General features: G+C 37.9%; 1 protein-coding gene across 8 annotated transcripts in view; it reads left to right on the top strand.

The window, feature by feature from the left end:
• Positions 1 to 17,870, top strand: part of DROSHA (drosha ribonuclease III) — a 116,191-nt gene extending 98,321 nt beyond the window's left edge. For all 8 annotated transcript variants that reach the window (XM_063086520.1, XM_063086517.1, XM_063086519.1 and 5 more), the window contains 6 exons: positions 8,954 to 9,095; positions 10,504 to 10,586; positions 10,679 to 10,782; positions 13,079 to 13,171; positions 13,998 to 14,044; positions 17,469 to 17,870. In XM_063086520.1, the coding sequence (XP_062942590.1) occupies positions 8,954 to 9,095; positions 10,504 to 10,586; positions 10,679 to 10,782; positions 13,079 to 13,171; positions 13,998 to 14,044; positions 17,469 to 17,599 (600 nt within the window). In that variant the 3' untranslated portion in view covers positions 17,600 to 17,870. The remainder of the gene's footprint in view (positions 1 to 8,953; positions 9,096 to 10,503; positions 10,587 to 10,678; positions 10,783 to 13,078; positions 13,172 to 13,997; positions 14,045 to 17,468) is intronic.
• Positions 17,871 to 19,702: the final 1,832 nt, after the last annotated feature.

Below are 19,702 nucleotides of genomic sequence, written 5' to 3'. Positions count from 1 at the left end.
ATATGGTGATTTGGCTATGTTTAGATGTAATTTTTCAGTGGAATTTCTAAGCCTAGCATTTATTCACTCAATGAATATTTATTGAGCTCCTACTATGTCCCATATATCATTATAAGTACTGAAAAAACAGCAGGACTCTTATTTTAAATTTAATTTTAAATTAAATTTGATTACCTTTTAAAGTTAACTGCTTTTAGACAGAAAAGGAAGTGTTTCCTTGTTGAGTTAATAGTAAATTCTTAAGAAAATATGAGCATTTATGAGAAATGAACTAGTGTCTAGTATCTTACTCTACATTAGACAATAAACCGCATGTTCAATATCCCCCATTAGGGAATAGACTTCATAGGTGTCAGAGTATCTGGCCAAAAATGGCTGAATCAAACTAAATAGCTTGAAGTGGTAACTCATTTTATGGGCATATAGAGTCTAGTGTTGAAGATGTGTGCTTTAAATACACACATTTCCCCCAGTAGTCCCACAAAATTAATTGTTAACTCTAAGATCTCATGTAAATGGGATGTTATAGATCAATGAATTTACTGCTTCCCACCTGCTTGATGGATTGGCGCCCTCCACCCCCCCGCCACTCCTAGTATTAAACAGATAATGAAACCAAGAGTCAGAAAGATGTGAGTCCTACCCATGGTCTAGATAAAGCTAAAACCAGGACTATGCTAGAATCCAGTTCTGGGTTCTTTCCAAAATCACTTCAATGCCAGAAGTATAGTTCTATCCAAACTGTGTTTATCAGCCTTGCTATCTTGAAATTAGAGTTTTGGACTAGCTTATTAAAACAGTATTAACAAATGGCAAAATTATGATATGATGGTTTTATTAACTATATTCATAGAAAGCCTTGGTAGAAATCAATAGGACCAACAGATCTTCTGGCAAGACAAAGATGATCTGTCATAAGTTAAATACATATTTTAAAAGATATTAACTCTCATCAACATTAACGTGGTTGCTCCCTCCATCCTTAACACTGTGTCTGTCAGCTTCTGTCATGCTGCACTTTCCTGGGTTTCCTGTTACCTCTCTAGATACTCTTTCTTAGCCTGCTTCGCAGACTCCTCTTATTCTCTACAGTTTAGTAAATATTCCAGTGTCTGCAAGGTTTGTTCCTAGGCCATGTTCGCTTCTTACTAGAGTCTCTCCTAGGCAGGCTTTTCCATGTATATCATCAGTTTCACCTTGTTGGCAGATGACTTCCAAACTGATCTTTTCAGTCCCTTTCTCTTTTCTGAGCTCCACTTCTAGCTGCCTTCTTAGCACGTTCACATAGCCAAGACTGAATTTATAATCTTCCACCTGGATTTTCATCCAGCATTCTCTGAGTAATTGAATAGTAACATCACCCATTCAGAGTTGCACATCACAAACCTAGGAGTCATCTTTGACTCCCTTACCTGTATTCCAGTCCATTCACAAGTCCTAATAGTGTTATTCCTTGAATATCTCTTGAATTTATCCTCTTCTTACCACCTTGTCTCCATCACCCACATTCTCTCTACCAGCCTCACTCACCTGGACCACTGCTATAATTTCTGCATAGCTATCAAAATGTTGCAGGAATGTGATTGACAAAGAGACCCAGTTGGAAGGAGTGACATTTACTAAATTGCAAAGGATAGGAATCTTAAGGTTGTGTTCATACAAAGCCCAAGGCAATGCAGCGTGCTCCCATGAGAAAAGTGGGCTCTCTGGGTCCCCAGATTTCCCCTGGGATGTATGCTACTATTTGAAAACCTTACCTTTGCTGTTCTTATGGGTGTTTTTGTATGCTTCCTCAGAGAATGACAGTCTTTCAGGCAGAATTCTTCAGGAGGCGCAGGATTCAGGCCTGTATGAAGTCATTTTTGCAGCTTTCTATGCTGGTTTTTCTATAGCAACCCATGCCCCCATCCAAACCATATTCCATGCTGCAGCCAGAGGAGTCTTCACAGCAAATCGTCAGTGACTACACTAGCTGTTTGTCCTTAGTCCACTTGGGTATTGGAGTGCCCAGTTCTCAGTTGTCAGACCTCTTCTCTTTATTGACTTCTGCTCCATAAGCGATCTCATTCTGTCTGTCTCATGGCTTGGAATGTATCTGTTTGCTGCTTCCTAATTTATGTCTTCAGCCTTTACTTTTCCTTTGAACTCCAGACTCATATGTCTATTGAATATAGATATACCCAAATATCTAGAAAGGTAGATATACTCGAATCCCTAGCTGGATTTTTACTAGGCATCTCAAACTTAATGTGTCCAAAACAAAACTGATTTCACCCCAAAAGCTGTTTCTCTGTCATTGTTCTCCATATCAGTAAGGAGCATTCTACCAGTTACTCAGGCTAAAAACCTTGGGGTCATCCTTAACTCTTCTCTTTCTGTCATATTACACCTCCCAGCCATTAGCATATGCCATTGATTTTGCCTTTTAAGTTTATCTGGAATCTGACCACTTCTCACCAGCTCCACTGTTATCTCCCTTGTCTGAGCCAATATTATGTAAATTACAGCCATAGCCACCCAACTGGTCACCCCCACACCTACCTATTTTTAGCGAAACATCTTAGAAGGGTCATTTTAAATGGGAAGCCAGGTTACAACCCTCCTCTGCACAAAACTTCCCAAACCTTCCCATCTCAAGGGTAAAAGATGATGTTGTTACAGTCACCTACAAGACCTTGTATGATCTGACTGTCTGCTGCTTTCTCTGACTTTGGCTCCTAGACTCTTCACATTGGCCCTTGCCTTGGGGCCTTTGCACGTGATGTTTCATCTGGCTGCAGTATTCTTCTCCTGGTAGTCTATGTGGCCAGATCCTTTGCTTCCTACCCACCCTGCTTTAATAGGCAACCCCTGCCCCTTGTCTCTAGCTCTACTTTCTCTATTAGCACACAGTATATGTTTTTCTTGTTTACTGAGTGTCTTCTCCCACCAGAGTGGAAGCTCCATGAGGGCATGGGTTTTTGTGTGCTTTCTCCATTCCTGATTCTCTGGGTCCTTGGGGAATGATCATCATATCCCAGCCTAACACTCTTCAGTTGTTATTTGGATGGTGACTAAAAGACAGGCGAGCCCCTGGGTGGTCTGCCCTTGCCCTCCTGCCCAGCCTCATGTCCCATGCTCTTCTTTTCACTGTGCATCAGCCTGCTTAGTGTTTCTCCAGGCCCCTCCTGCCATCGGGTCTTTGTACATGCTCTTCTCCTACCTGGGACCCTTCCTGCTTCTAGCCCTTACTCTCACCTGCCTGGTGTCTTCTCTTCTTCCTTTAGATATCAGTTGGGGCATGATTTCTGGATCAGGGGAAACTTTCCTTCATAAAATTCCGTGTTCTTTTCCTTCCCAGCCCTGATTTTGGTTTGCTTACCCCACTAGACTAGAAGTTCTGGGAAAGCATGCTTTTGTTCATCACGTATGCCAAGCATGCAGTAGATTCTCATTACGGATTTGGTAAATAAATAGGAGTGAGAGTTCACAGGCACCTGAGGCGTATTGAGAGGGAAGAGGAAGTGACACAGAGGGAAGTGGCATGTTGCTTTATGTATAAGGGAAGAAGCTGGAAACTTATGAATGTCTAAAGATTAAAATTGATTTAAAATTTGTGGAGGATTACTTATCGTGGTTGCATGGGGGTGGGGTGGCAAATGATTCATTATCGTGATTAAAGAGCACACAACTACAGTAATTCCCATTGGGAGGCATTAGTTAGCTTTGAGCCATTCCTTTGCACACTTGTTTTACAGGGAATAGGACAATTGAGCAAGTGTAATCATGGTTTTCAAGTTTTGAATGCTAATAAGGAAAAATATACTGTTCTTTAAACTGGGTATTCAAAAAGGCCAACTTGGGAGAGAATGTTAGGCTTGTACCATTGCTGTAGGATAACCAAGTTTGAATTAGGAGGTAGAGGGATGAGTTCTATTTCATACGCCAAAGTTGTTTTTTTTAGAGTTTCTACTCATACGGTCAGGGTAAATAGCAAAAGCATCACCAAGAAAGCATTTACTCAGGCCAGAGTGTCTTCTGACACTTGCAAATTTTAAGCCGTAGGAGTTTTCACCTTTGTATCATTCTTCTCTCTTAGCTTTTACTATGTGCAACTGAGCTAAAAATAGTTGCTAATCCTCATGCCTACTGTGTGCAAGGCTCTGTGCCCAGTGGTGGCATGCACTAGCAGGCTGAACTTGTAGAAGTTTTTGTTTGTTTTTAGAGGGATGATTTGGGATAATGAGGAAGATAGCAAGGATTACAAATAAAAATCTTGAGAACCAGTGATCTAATCCTATCCTGCTGCCTCCAGACAGCACTGAGCATAAATCATTCAAACAGGTATGTTATCTAAAAGATCTCATTGAGAAGATAGATTCCACAGCCTCCATCTGAGGATTTCTGTCACTGGCATCATTCGTCTCTTTGTATCTGACCTGCATTCCACCTACTAGCATTTATGTGCCTTTTCTTTAGTTATCACGGAATGGAGACCATCTGGCTACTACTCTTAATCTAATAGACCTGTGTGGCACATTGCTGTCACTTTTAATGGTATATTCTGCTTTCACCCCATGTTCTTATATTGAAGTCCTCAAAATAATAAATCACAGTCTACTTATTTTACGCTAGGTGGCCCTCTTTGGTAGCTCTTGTCCCATAGCTGTGGTTTTTTTTTCCTTAGAATCCAGAGTGAATAGGGAAGTTAAAGAAAGAATGCCAATATATATGTTTGATTTAAGTCAATAAACAGTTTTCTTATGAAAATTTAAGTTTAATTATGAAAGATTGCTATACTGAGATAATAGAAAACATCCCGAATTCTCAAAACCAGAATTTGAGATTTGGGATATTCACATTGGTCCCTGACATTGCACCAGGAATTTAGCATCCTTTTCTCAGGTTTATAGAGAGCCCTAATTATAGCTCTTTTCATTGTTTCTGGTGATTACAAATTAAACTTTAGGGGGGTGTTAAAAAAAAAGAGTTGTTAAGGACAGGTTACCACTTTGAAGACAATAAGTGGACAGGTATCTAGAACATTCTGCATTGAAAACAAATCCAGAGGAATTCCTAGAACTTTCTAGAACCTTTTCCCCATAACTGAAGAGCAAGCATATCTTGCCTAATAGTGCTGCTGCTGCTGTGGATAACAACAGCAGCTAACATTTCTGTGTTTATTACGTGCCAGTCTAATATACAAATTAGATTACATATTCATTCAGTGTAATTTTCATAACAACCCTGTTGGGTAGGTACTTCTTTCTCCATTGTACAGATGAGGAAACTGAGGCTCAGAGAGACTTAGCAATTTAATTAGGCTCACTTAGCTAGGAAGTGCTAGAGCTACAGTTTGAACCCTGGCAGCTTGGTTGAGCTTGGTGCTTAATTGGGTACTTTATGTTTGTTTTCTAGATTTCTACTACAAAATAAAAAGCAGATATTTCCTCTTTGTAAAATGTAATTGATAGCATTCAACATCTGCAGGCTTCAACCTCACATCTTACCCCATTCAAGTCCTTCCACCAAAATGATCTTTCTAAAGAAAACAAATTACCTTGCCACTGCCCCCATTTGATACCTTTTGGGATCCCTCATCCCCTGCAGGAGAGTATAGTCTTTATGTCACTTTCCAGCCTCGCCTGCATCAGCTCTCTCTCACCTGGCTCTGGTTTCTCCCCCAGGTCTTCCCAGTAACCTGTCATGGCATGGCCCCTTGCTTTTGCCATAACTGTTCTCTCTTCCTGGAAAACCCTTTCGTACTGAATTAGTCAATTTTCTGTTGGTTATAACAAAATACCTGAAACTGGGTAATGTATACAAAAAAGAGGTTTATTTCTTACAGTTTTGGAGGCTGGGAAGTCCATGGTCCATCTGCTGAGGGCCTTCTTCTGGGTGAGAACTCTCTTCAGGGTCCTGTGGCAGTGCAGGGTATCACAAGGCAAAGATGGCAGGAGCTCTTTAATGTGCTCACTTGCTCTTCTTATAAAGCCACAAGTGCCACTCCTGTGACAGCCCACTAAACCATTAATCCATCAATCCATTTTAAAGGGCATAGTCGTCATTATCCAGTCACCTTTTAAATGCCCCCACCTTTCACACCACAATCATCGATTTCCCACCCTCTTAATGCTGTTACAATGGGGATCAAGTTTCAATGTGTTTTGGGGAGAAATTCAATCAATGCACAGTACCCACCCTTCTCCTGTTGGCTGACTCGGTCTTTTTCAGTTCTGATTTTTGTGTTCATCAGAATGAATTTTTTCAAAAGGCACATGTCCACATTACATCCCCAGAAATTCTGATCTCTTGGTTCTTGGAAGGAGCCTGGGCACCACTATCTCAGAAGCACCTTATGATTCTGCTATTATAGCCAGGTGAATGAGCCCCTACAACGCCTTTACTCAAGGGTCAGCTCACCAGGAGGCCTTTCTGGAAGGCTGGGTCTAGAGGAGTACCTGTGTGCACCTATAGCTCCGTGCTGGCACTGCAGCCACCACAGTGCATTGCAGAGGCCAGACTGGGTGTGACTTCTTAGGAGAGGATCAGTTCCTATAGGCAGCAACAGGATGTCAGTCCTCTCAGGATCTTCAGCTGTCAGCAGCACAGGGCCTGACATGGGATCTGCCTCCACCACTGATACACTGAACTGCCACAACTTCAGAAGGTCTTCTTCCTTGTTGATCCCCCCTGGATCCCAGTCTGACAAATAGCATGATTCATTCTGAGGCACAGTTCAGCAAAGGACAAAGATGGCATTGAAAGAAGTGCCATTCGGACTTTCTTGCTTAGGTAAAGAGCAAGATCTTATCTCTTTTCAATTCATCTTCTAAATTTAAACTATGAAAATATGGGTGATTTATAGCTTCCTTTTCTCCCACTGACTTTTGGTTCGGGCAGTGAGATTTTGTCAGGAACTTACAGATCTCGCTTTCTCCTGGCCACCCTGCTGCTTTAAGAACTCCCAGGGCTGGTCTTAAATAAAACTGGGAGCGTGTCTGTTTCCACCCTTACTGCCTTCTTCCTTCCCTGGCAGATAGCGTTACTGCACAACACTGAATGAGGAGCCCTGACACTGGAAGGGGCAGCTGGGACCTGGTAACCAGTGATGTATCATGATCTGTGTGTACTCATGTGTGCATCGGGCTTGTTGGTTCTGAGACATGAACAATCTCTATACACAGCCTCAACAATTTTCTCCCCTCACCAAAACACATTGGAGAGGAAGTAACTTGCTCAGCATAGCCATATTCTCAAAATAGCCATCTTATTTCCCCATGGCCTCTACCCTTAGAACTGTTTACCCCCATTCCCCCTATTTGAAATCCAAACTAAAGATATATCCCTTCCAGCTCAATTATTCTGTAATTACAAGATACTAGGCTGGCGGGCTCCTAATTCTTTGCGTCGTCTATTAATGTTATATACTAGGCCTATTTAATGTTGAGCTTCTCTATGGATATTAATTTTAATGAAACACTATTGAAGAAAAGATGGAGTTAGAGGGAAACAGGAGAAGGAAGGGAGCAGAGACAGGCAAAGAGTAATAGTCTAAAATTCAACAGCAAGCGTGGCTTGTGAAGATCAAGTTGTATTTCTGCTTCATGGATCATTGTCAGACAAATTAAGAACATATTGTTTCTTATTTATCTACTGTCAAGGATTCAATATCAGAGACTGAGAGTAAATCTTGATTTTCATAAGCTCTGTTGACTCTACAGAGCCACAGAGCATAAAACTTACATCTAATAAACAGTGTGATGTGGAACAGCAAGGGGTATAACCCCAGTTCAGCTCACAGCGGCTTCCTCCTCCTGGCCCCTGTTTTCAGGAATGTTTCTTAGCAAGAAAGATGAAGTTTTTTAATAGACCAAGAATTTGTTCTGTCTGTTGTAACAAAAGTTGTAGTTTTAGGTGCATTATTCCCCAAAATTTTAGAGATTGGGGATAATTATGTTTAGTTTATGTTTTTATCTTTTTATCTACCCACTTCTCCCAGCCTCCCTCCCTACCCCTCTCGTACTGAGTGGTTAATGAGTATTAAATGCCTCAATCCCACTTGTTTTAGGGACACCTCTACGATGGGTTGGTTGCACAATTTTCATGCAGTGTCTAATATTACTACTTGGATAGTTAGAGCTTGGAAGACTATTAGCTATCTGAAGTTCCTAGTAGGAATTTTTGTTTTGAATTCCTGAAGTTGAAATATGAAAATTATAATCTTAATTTGATTAAAGATAAAGAATCTCAGTATGAAAAAACTTAGACTCTGGATAGATAGCATAAATCTTTAAAATAATATAAGTAAAAATGTAAATAATTTAAATCTTTTCAGTAATACTTATTAAAACATCACTTCCCTAAATCCTATAATATCAAAATTAGCAGCAATGCCATGAAACTTATTTAGACTTTAACAAAATACTCCTTTAAAATTAATGTACAGTGACAGAAAGCAGGCTGAGTTTGCCTGGTGAGGGGTGGGGAGGATCGATTGCATAGGTGTATAGGGAATTTGGGATGATGGAAATGTATAAGGTTTTAAAAAACCTACTATATGCTTAAAACGGGTGCATTTTATTGAACTTAAATTACACCTCAGTAAAATTGATTTTTTAAAAACTTAATGCTTTCTCCTTTTAGTAGCATTAAACTTAGTAGAAGCTATGACCTTTAATCATAGTATAGTATCCCTCACCCACGCCCTCCACTAATAAGCAAGGAAATGAGCTATTTAAATGTCAGTTATGTAAAATCCAGGATAGCAGGACAGAGCGTGTTATTAAGGAGAAGCTAGAGCATGTGAAGTAGGTCACTGTCATGTGAGGGTGCTGGTTGAGAACTTAGACCATCACTTACCATAGTGTCCTTGACAGTGAGATGCGCTCAGGCTGGTTGGGTCCAACAGGGGAGCAAAAGAAAGACCAAAAGTGAAAGGGTCTCTAAACGTATCCCAATTCCTTTTGGCCAGTTGTTGCGAAGCTCTTTGGTGAATAACAGAACTCAAGCCAAGGTGGCAGAGGAGCTGGGCATGCAGGAGTATGCCATAACAAACGACAAAACCAAGAGGCCGGTGGCCCTCCGGACCAAGACCTTGGCGGACCTTTTGGAATGTGAGTCCTACAGAGTAAAGCTTTTCGCTTAACCTGCAGGTTCAAAGTTTAAATCCAATTGACCAGTGTTTATTCTTCTTCTTGTTATTATGCTCTGGCCAAAGAAGTCTTTTTTAATTTTAATTTTTATTTATGCTTTTCACCAAAGTTTATTTGAAGGAGAATAATTTGGAATTAAGACATGCAAATAATGAATTTTATGTTCAGTGGTACCCACCCTTTGCCCCCTCCCCACCAATCCTGACACTCAGCCATCACAACCCTTTGTGTGAAACCATAACAGAGTATGGAGATAATTAATTGTGAATTACAGCTTTTTTGCCACCCAGCAGAGTTCGTACAGGGGCACAGAAGAAAGAAGGGTAATTTATCCGCTAAGTATTATTATTCATTTTTTTGAACGAGTGCAAATCTCTTTGGACAAGTGTCATCTTTTGCAGTTTCTGGTATGGTCTGGTAGCGTTATAAATAATCCTATTATAGCTAACTAAAGGATTATACACATAATTTTATCGTTTCTGATATTACTTCAAAAGAAGTGGGCCATTTACTGTGTCTTAGAACTTTTTTTAATGTTATGGTATTTCTGACTGTTGGAATTATGTATAAATAATAAAGTCTACCATGCAAAACTAGCTCATGTACAAGATGCAAAGGCAATGTCACTAAGGAACTTAAAAGAAATTCTTTTTCAAATAAAGAAAAGGAATTTGAAGATTAAAATTACAAAAAGAAAAATTAAGATCAGCGTCACTAGCATTTTCTTTTTAGCAGTGAGAACTATATTCCTTCTTTTAAAAATGCATCATTTGTTTACTTGGTTAAGGTACCTTTCAGTGAAGTCATCTTTGGGGTCACCATTTATTAATGCCAAGCTGGCTAGATTGTTATGTTGTCATTAAGTCCAGTACTAAGTTTTTCCTCTATTTTGGCAGATTAAATCTATAAATTGTCCTATTTCTGTTTATGAATTTTACGTAGAACCTTTGTAAATGGGTGATTCCTCAAGATTGCTGTTGAGAATAGCAGGACCCAAGGATATGCTTATTCTGGTATCATTTCTGATCTGTTTTATTTGATGTTAACAAGGTTGTGTTGCAGATTTAATTCTTTTCCTGCTATACAGCAGTATTTTGTGTGTCTTTTTAACTAACTATTCATTTAGCCCTTAGCTAAATGCAATTAGGTCTTTGTACTCAGTGATTTTGTATCTCAATCACATATCTATGTTGCTTCTTCTAATATTAGTGATAAAGAGTAGAATCTTGTTTGAAGAAAGATGAAATGGTTATGCTAAAAAATAAAGAGGGCCTGGAAATTGAAAACATTTTTAAAATGTAGCTAATGTTACATCTTTCTGGTAAATAGCAATAAATTGTGGTTTATTTTTAAATGTTCTTTTTTTCAGCATTTATTGCAGCACTATACATTGATAAGGATCTGGAATATGTTCATACTTTCATGAATGTCTGTTTCTTTCCACGATTAAAAGTAAGCTCGTATAAAGTTTAAATTAGTGGTGTGCTTTATGCTTGGTGTTTCCAGAACCCATTACTAAATAGTTTTTTGGGGACTCACTACAGGAGTTCATTTTGAATCAGGATTGGAATGACCCCAAATCCCAACTTCAGCAGTGTTGCTTGACACTTAGGACAGAAGGAAAAGAGCCAGACATTCCTCTGTATAAGTAAGTATTTGCTGCCCACAGGTCATTGTATCCAGTGTTCCTTTTCCATGTGCCTCGAGGAAAAATGAATTATTGTGGGGTAGTCATGACAAGAGCTAGGATTGAGAGTTCCTGACTGTCAGTGTGACTCTGGGACCAACACAGAAACTCTTTAGGCCTCAGTCTTAGCTATAAATAAGTGGGTCCCACTGGGTTATCTCTATGTTTTCTCCCATCTCAAAAATTCTCTGTGAACTACTACCTGGTAGGAAGATTTACTAAGATTGTGAGATGGAGATAAGAAAATTTGGATTAAATCATTTTTATATACATTCCTATACTTGTCGTCTTATTGCTTGTGAGGATGTGTGTCTAGATTAGAAGATGTGTGTGCTTATTTGTAGTGGCATGTGGGTACCTCTCTGCATTTTCCTGGGAGCCCCTGTTGGCCTCTGTCTCTCATGCCTGACAGGTGTGCTGTCTCCCACAGGTGGTCACCATTAAGAAGCAGCACAGTTGTTCCTTGCTGCTGTGTGACTCAAATATTTGCAACTTTTCTTCTCAGAATTTGTATCAAAAGCTGCCACATACTTTTGAGTGTCTCTGTCCTTTGAGTGGTAGCCAAAAGTCATTCAAAAGACATGCAGGTAAGGAGTGGGTCACTACATCGCGTGACACCTGTTTTGCTGAAAACAGGAGGTTTGACTCTGAAGTGGAGTAATTATCTTGAGCTGCTCATATGTTGATTCAGAGGTGGTTTCAAAGAATTACATACACACTGAAGGGATTACTGAAATAGGTGGGTTGCTTCCCAATGTATTGTCTGGATATGTGATCGTAAGGATGTTTAAAAATCTGCTTTCACAACCGTTTACTCTGTGTCTGTGCACACACATGGCTGTAAGCACACATTGTGTGTGTGCTCCATGTGGAATTAAAGCCCGCCTTTGGACTTTCTCCAGTTTCAAAGTACTCAGGGAAAAACACCAGAGTGGCAGTGGGAATTTTAAATCCTTTTTTGTGTTTTTATTTAACAGTCACACTTTATAGGATTTTTTGCTAAAGGAAAAACTGAGGCCAAGAGAAAGTTGAGTCACCCCACAGCAAGCTACTATAAATTGTGCCAAGAAGCTGTCACTGCTAAACAGTGTTTCCTTTATTTATTGGGGAAAAAAACCCCAACTGTTTAGAAATAGCACTTTAATATGTACCTAATAAGCATAATGAATATCCAAACTGTGTTATATGAAAGGCTCAAAGTATTTCCTCATCAGAGTGATAATTAAGGTTCAATAAATAAAATGAGGATGATAAACTTCTCATAGCGCAGGCATGATTACTATAATAAGTACCACCTTAAAGAAGCCACCCGTGTGCTTTCATCCCATGCAGTATATAAACACAAAGGAAATTACTATGCTCCCTTCTCATAAATCCCCCAAATGAAAGTACATGATGAGTTTGTTCTTTTATCAGGTCGATGGGGTTGTTTTACATAGTTTTTTCAAGATTACTGTGTTCATTCCTTTATCTTTGCTGGCTTCTTTTAATTTCCCTTTTCCATAAAGTTATCAGTTTTGCTGCATTTGAGATCTGTACCATGTCATTAAAAGCCAGAATACCTGGAGCTTTGTTTTTTTGGCAATTGTGTTGTGTACTTGGCATTATAGCATACCTTTGAAATAATCTTGGATGTTTCAGAAATTAAATACGTTTTCTGATCTTTTAGATAAGATACCAGACATTAGAAAGAATTCATAAAGGATGTGAAACCATTCAAGTGCAGCTTGAGGTGTATTATCTAAATATTGTTTTTAACTATGATTAGCACTAAAAAACAGTGAACAGACTGAAGCTGTTAACTTTATATGATAAAAGTTTGTTAATTTTATGATATTTGGAATATAGACACTTAGCAATTGTTTTAAAATATTTTACCCTTCACTGCTAACCTTCAGATTGTATGTATATTACTTTGGGGAAAAATATAAAAATGCAGTGCAGAATTTAAAAAATTTTCTACTTCAGAAGTTCTCAGTTTGGTTAGTAAATCAAAAACTTACCCCTTTTACTTTTCTGCCAAATATAAAATTAACAAACTTTTATCATGAAAAGTTAACAGCTTCAGTCTGTTCACTATTTTTCAGCGCTAATCATAGATAAAAACAATAAATATTTAGGTAATAACACCTCATATGTTTCTTGTTATTTTTACCTTCCTCTGTTTAGGCAATAAGTGCATACATGGTTTTTCTCATAGTTACATAGTAGCAGTAACAAATAATACTTACAATGATTTATGTTCTTTCCCCTTCAGGACTCTGCAGACGGTGGGGCCATCCCATGCTAGAACCTACACCGTGGCTGTTTATTTCAAGGGAGAAAGAATAGGCTGTGGGAAAGGACCAAGGTATGAGAAGAAAATACTTATTTCTTCCAGTGAACAAATGGTGTGTCTGAGAAGTTCCTACTTGGTTTTTCCAAAGTCTACAGTCTTTTTCAACTTAGAGAATAGAATGTTTGAGAGTAACAGCAAAGTGAATTCCATGGATTAATGTCCTCATCAAGCTAAGCCCTGAATTTGAGAATTGGCCTTGGACAGCGGGAATGCAATTTTGTAAGGGTCTTTGGCTACCTTAAGAAACCGTCATTACCTGCGGTGCAGTTTTAGGTCACCAACAGTGTGTGCATTGATATGAACCAGACAGTGTAAGATGTGTCACGTCGTGCATGACACAGCCATTGGATGTTTGATTTCTCATTGCTACTCACTGAGCTTTGTGGAAATGCTAACATCTTTAGGTAAAAAGAATTATGTATGTTATCACCTTTCTTTGAACCCTCCAATTTATATCTTAAACTGAAAACTGATTTGAGGCTTGTCTATATATATATATATATATTTTATTCTTTTCCTCCTTAAACTTTATGCTGAGAGTTTTCAAACTTAAGTAAGAAAGACTTCAGTCCTAATATAAATGGAAGGCATTTGATTGCGGTTTTAAAAGTGTGGAATGAATAACTTAACCAGGCTTTGTGCAAATAAATGACATTTCTGCATGCTCTCGTGTATATTTCTATCTGTGCAATTCAGTATGTGACAGGAAAAGTAACCAGATGAAATTTTATGCACTAAACATGAAAATCAGCCTGAATAATTTGTAGGCATACCTTGTGTTTTTTGGGGGAAAAAAAAAAATCTTTAAAGTATACCTTACTTTTATTTTATTTAATAGTATTCAGCAAGCGGAAATGGGAGCTGCAATGGATGCACTTGAAAAATGTAAGCCTATCTCTTTTTCTATAATTATATGTTCACAATGTATTCAGTGTTTTATGGAAAGAAAAAGTAGAAAAATGGTAAGTGCTGATAAAATGTGATCTTGTTTTCTTCATAATTATTCCCTACACAGAGAGTATAGTAGAATACGAGATAAGTATAAAATGGGCTTATAATTTTTTTTAAAAAAAAGTATCCTAGAGTGCTTTTCATTTTCATTTTTCTTTTGGCATGGAGTTCTACTCTCTATGGTAGCCCATGTGAACAACCTACTGTGTTTTCTTCCGTATGTTATAGACATAGAAGAATACATGTGAAGGTTTTTTCTTTTTAGTTTTTGGCCATTGTTTGATTAAATGAGATGATATTTACATACTTCTCCACATCTTTCTTTTCTCCCTCGATAATATATCATGGGTAGCCCTGCAGGTCATAGGGAATGGCTCCAATTCATTCTTTCTTAGTCGCTGCATAGTATTTCCTGCTATGAATGTGCTATATTTTATTCAGCTTTTTTATTATTGCTAGACACTTTGTTTCAGTTTTGTTTTGTTTTTTTAATCATAGGTTTAATCATAGGTTCCCAAGAGAGGGACCACCTGAGTTGAAGAAGCTTCGATTACACAATTGACCTTGCAGGAAGCTGCATAATGTTTTATAAATTGAAGCTTTAAGTGCAAGGGATTTTTCTTCTAAGGTTTATTGTGCTGCATAGCAGAACCTGTGGGCATAACGTGCCAATGCAATTCTATTATGCTTCAAGTATCCAACTAAATGAGGTGGGAGAGAGCAAAGTGTGGGAAGCTAAAAGTGAAGAGGCCGGGGATTCTCAGCCATGGGAGCAATTCAGGAAAGGCAAAAGGCCAAGAGTCAAATGGACATCAGCAGACAGTAGCTTCCTGTTTGTGGCTGGGGAGAGTAGTGAGTAGGGGCAGAAGCTAGTGCTGTCAAGTCCTGGTGTCCATGGAATCATCACTGAGAATTTTAAGTTGACTCTATTGGTAATCACATATTGAAATAAAAGTGAGATTCCATTTTCTGGTTATAAAATTGTTAAAGGTTATCTTTGAAGGTTGGTTGGTTTGTTTATTTTCAACTACAGAACGGTAGTGGAGAGATCATCCATTCTGAGACAGACCTCCACATATGTACTGGTAGGAGTGAACTGTTTAAACTGCTAGAAAGCAATTTGGCAGTATGTAACAGGTCCTTAAAGAAGTTTATATCCTTTGATCCAGAGATTTCATTTCTAGGAATCAAACCTAAGGAAATAATTAGAATTATGAACTAAAGTTCACATACCATGATAATCATGACAACTTGATTTATAATAGCAAAAGAAAAGAATCAAACTGCATGTTTAACAGTAGGGGAAGGTTTAATAATGCATAGTATCCCAAGGGTTGGCAAACATTTTCTGTAAAGGAACAAATACAAATATTTTAGGCTTTGCAGGCCGTGCAGTTTCTGTCACCTCGTAGCCCACAGGCATAGAGAGGATGCAAACTAATGGGTGTGTGTGTGTTCTAAATAAAACTTTATTTACAAAAACAGGTAGAGGGCTACTTTTGGCCTGCTGGCAGCAGTTTACCAGCCTTTGCTATATTCAGATGTTGCAGCTATTAAAGTAATGTTTTTGAACACTAATGATATGGTAAAATGCTTACACTAGAATAAGTGAAAGAAAAGTATACCCATAAAAACGTACCTATTCTGTACTCTCCCACTGTAAGGATGGATGGTGGAATGATTTTAAATGTTCGTATGCCTGCAGTATATATACACACACTGTGTGTGTGTGTGTGTGTGTGTGTGTGTGTGTGTGTGTGTGTGTGTGTGTGTGTGTGTGTGTGTGTGTGTGTATGTATGTAGTATAACTTCAATTCTTAGGAAAAAGACTGTAAGGATATATTCTAAAAGTTTATCAATGGTTAGATCTGAGTAGTGGAATTTTTTTTAATGCAAATTCAATTTTACAGTAGAATTTACTGAGGAAATAGGGTTCATTTCATGAAAACTTGCTTTACAACAACGTTATTGGGATTTATTTATTTATTTATTTTTTAAAAAGTACTTATAATATTTGAAACCCATGACTTATACATAAGGAATCAATTTAATATCATTTAGGGAATAGGATTTTATTATTATTTTACTTCTAAAATACAGATGTCATGTTTCTCTTATGTCTAAAATCAATTACTGAGCCTCAGACAAGGTCTTTATTCATTCACTGATTTACTGTTTCAGATGCTTTTCCTACCACCCTGTCCCTTTCCCTTCTCCAGCCTGGAGTGAGCATGGGACACTTTATTGAAAAGGGGGGGGGAGAATTTAGGGGTATGTTATCTACAGTATGTAGATTTGATTACTTTGATTACTCTTCACCCTTAAAATAAACAAACAAACTTGCTTTCCCCAAAACATGCCATGCTGTGCCCCTTCTCCGTTGTTTGTATGTTTGAAACATGAAGTAGCCCCGCTTCTTTAGAACAGTCCCTCATCTGGTTTTAGGCAGAACAGCTTCATTTGTCTTCTGTTAACCAGATAACTTGTGCAATTGTCATTCACATGTCCCTTTGTGATGTTTGTTAAGTATGCATTTGTTGACTGAGTATATAAAGTGGCTATTTCTTGTTTCATACTTGATTTCTTACTCCATTGTTACACCAGTTATACAGCTGTGACAACTGAATTGTGAAATTTCTAAATCTTAATCAAGATTTCCATTGTGTCAACACTGTTGCACAGGCTCAACTATCAAACTAAATATAGCTTGAGTGATGTGTTTCCATTAACCAAAACCATTGAGTAATGTGTTTCCTTTAAACAAATAAAAGTTCTCTACTTGAGTTTCTTTTGCAGATATAGCTTTGGGCCTCTCATAGTAAACTTTAAAAATAGAATTAATTATCAGACATAATGACTTAGAATGTGGCCTCTTTTGACCATCTGATTTTTTTTTTTTTCTCTTTTCATAAACTTTAGTTCTTGGTAAATAATGAAGTGATAATATTATCCTTTTGAAGTTTTTGGATTGAGCTTTTCAAAAATATACAACTCCATTTCACTGTATTCTTTAATCTCTCTCTGAAAATAACTTGTTGCTAGGAGAAAATGTTGAAGTACCTGGTCGAAGACCACACATACGTGTTTTAATATTTTCCTGTTTTGGTGCCTTTTATACTCAGATTCACATCAGGTATCTAAATCTAGAATCAGGAGTGCTGATCCAGACTTCTGATGTGTTTCTGAATGATGAAAGAATAAGGGAAGAAAACAAACAATTTTCTTTCTCTTGACTTACAAAATACAACTATATGCACTTCATATTAATATGCATTTGCATGAGTATATGTTTAGTTTGCGTCATTTTTTGCTTAATGGCTATCCTTTATTAAGTATAAAATATATCTCCTTGTGTCAGATAACTTTCCCCAGATGGCCCATCAGAAGCGGTTCATTGAACGAAAATATAGACAGGAGTTAAAAGAAATGAGGTGGGAAAGGGAGCACCAGGAGAGAGAGCCGGATGAGACTGAAGACGTCAAGAAGTGAAGGCAGGCCTGGGACTGGTGGCGTATGTACTTCCTTAACAGCTGTGACCGTTGCTCATTGAGAGCTAGCCTGGTTTTCCTAACACAGTGAATGAAGTGTCTACATTGAAATAAAACACAAAGCCAAATCACTGTTGTTTTGCTGACTTAATATCCTGTTTTTAGCTGGATGGTCTTTATTATAAAGTATTTGATTTCTGTTTAATGGAAAACTTCATTTTGTTGGATGTGCACTATTATTTTGCTCTTTAAACAATAAAATTCAAAAAGCATATTCTATGTGAAATATATCCTGTTTTTCCATCTCTGTCTCAGATTGTGACCCGGCTTTCAACTAACAAGTGAAAAATTCATGTTACCAGATATTTTGACTGTACTTTAATAACATCTAAACTTTTTGAAATCTCTGGATTATTAACTAGATTTTTCAGCTTTCATCTGGATCACCTGGATGTTTATCAAGTTCTCAGCTATAAATAGTGGACTTTCCCCTCTCTAAGCAGTGAGTCCTTTGTAGAAGGAATTCGTTTAATGTCTAACTGGTTAATTGTGGGGGAGGGGGGAGACAGATATTTGAGTCACGTATTGTGTATTCTTTGAATCATTAGAATAGGGGAGAAATCAAGATTTTAAGCCAGACCACACTTTAAACCAAGTGTTCTCACCCTGGGGTAAGTAGACCCTTTAAGAAGTTTATAGACAGACTTCAGGAAAGTCTCAGAACCTCCTGAAATTATATTCAATTTCGTATGTGTGTTTAGGATTTGGGAGGGGGTGGGGAGCAGGAAGCAGGAGAGTTCATAGCTTTTATCAGCTTCTCTAAGTGGTCCTGCAGTAAAGGGCTGACATTACATTAAAAGACATGACATTTTTAAAAAAATGTTATTTTAGACAGAACATTGCTAGCTTCTTAAGTTAATAAAGGCAGAACTTCTTTGTAAAACAAATGTGTTTTCATTTATTATTTCAGTAAATATATAGTGAGTGCCTACTGTATCTCAGGCACTGTTCTAGGCTCTGGGGCTATAGCAGCAAACAAAGCAAACAAAACCCCTGCCCTTGGGGAGCTTGTATGCTAGTGCAGGAATGCCCATGATAGATGAGGAGGTTGATGGCAACAAATAAAGCAGGGGCATGGGGTAGGTGCCATTTTCAATGGGGTGGTGAGGAGTTCTCCCTGAAGGAGTATCATTTGAGATAAGACAGAGAAGAGGAGGGGGAGTGAGCCGTTCAGATATCTGGGAGTTTTTCTTTTCTGTGTAACTATTAAATATTGCATACACATTGTCAAAAAATTGGAAACTTCTTTCTTTTCTTAGCAGAGAAAGAAATGTTACTCAGAAAATATTGTGGAAAAAGTAAAATGCATAAGCAGAAAAATAAATCACTCATGATTTCATCATTCAGAATATTTATATCCTGTCAGACCTTCTGTGTATATATACATACACACATGCACTCGTGTGTTTTAACAATAGGATATCACACGTGTGGTTTCTATAGCCTTTCTTTCATTTATTTATTTATTTATATTGAAACATAATTGATTGTACATGTCTGTGGAGTACAGTGTTGAATATCAATACCTGTGTGCAATATGGGATGCTCAAATCAGGATAATTAATATATTCAATATTACACAATGTAATCACTTTTTTTGTGGCTCTTTACCAAATTCTCGTTAATCCTTCCTCCTCCTGCCCCTTTCCCACTTGTGGCAGCCTCAATTCTGTTCTCTTCTTTTGAAATTGAATTATTGTGATTGTTGTTATCTCTCTTTCTTTCTATTTATTTGTTTATTTTTCTAGCTCCCACTTATGAGTGAGAACCTGCAGTATTTCTCTTTCTGTGCTTGGCTTATTTCACGTTAACATAATTTTCTCTAAGTTTCTCCATGTTGCTGCAAATGGCAGAATTTCATTCTTTTTTATGACTGAGTATTTCATTCAGTACATATACCACGTTTTCGTCATCTAGTCATCCGTTGATGGACATTTAGTTTGGTTCCAACTCTTGGCTATTGTAAGCAGAGCTACAATAACATGGGAGTGCAGACATCCCTTTGATGTGATGATTCCATTCCTTTGTGTATATACGCAGTAGT

This window comes from Cynocephalus volans, chromosome 2 (genome assembly GCF_027409185.1).
Source record: "Cynocephalus volans isolate mCynVol1 chromosome 2, mCynVol1.pri, whole genome shotgun sequence".
Lineage (NCBI taxonomy): Eukaryota > Metazoa > Chordata > Mammalia > Dermoptera > Cynocephalidae > Cynocephalus > Cynocephalus volans.
The sequence above is the reverse complement of the archived record's forward strand: the minus strand, read 5'-3'. Positions and strand labels throughout refer to the sequence as shown.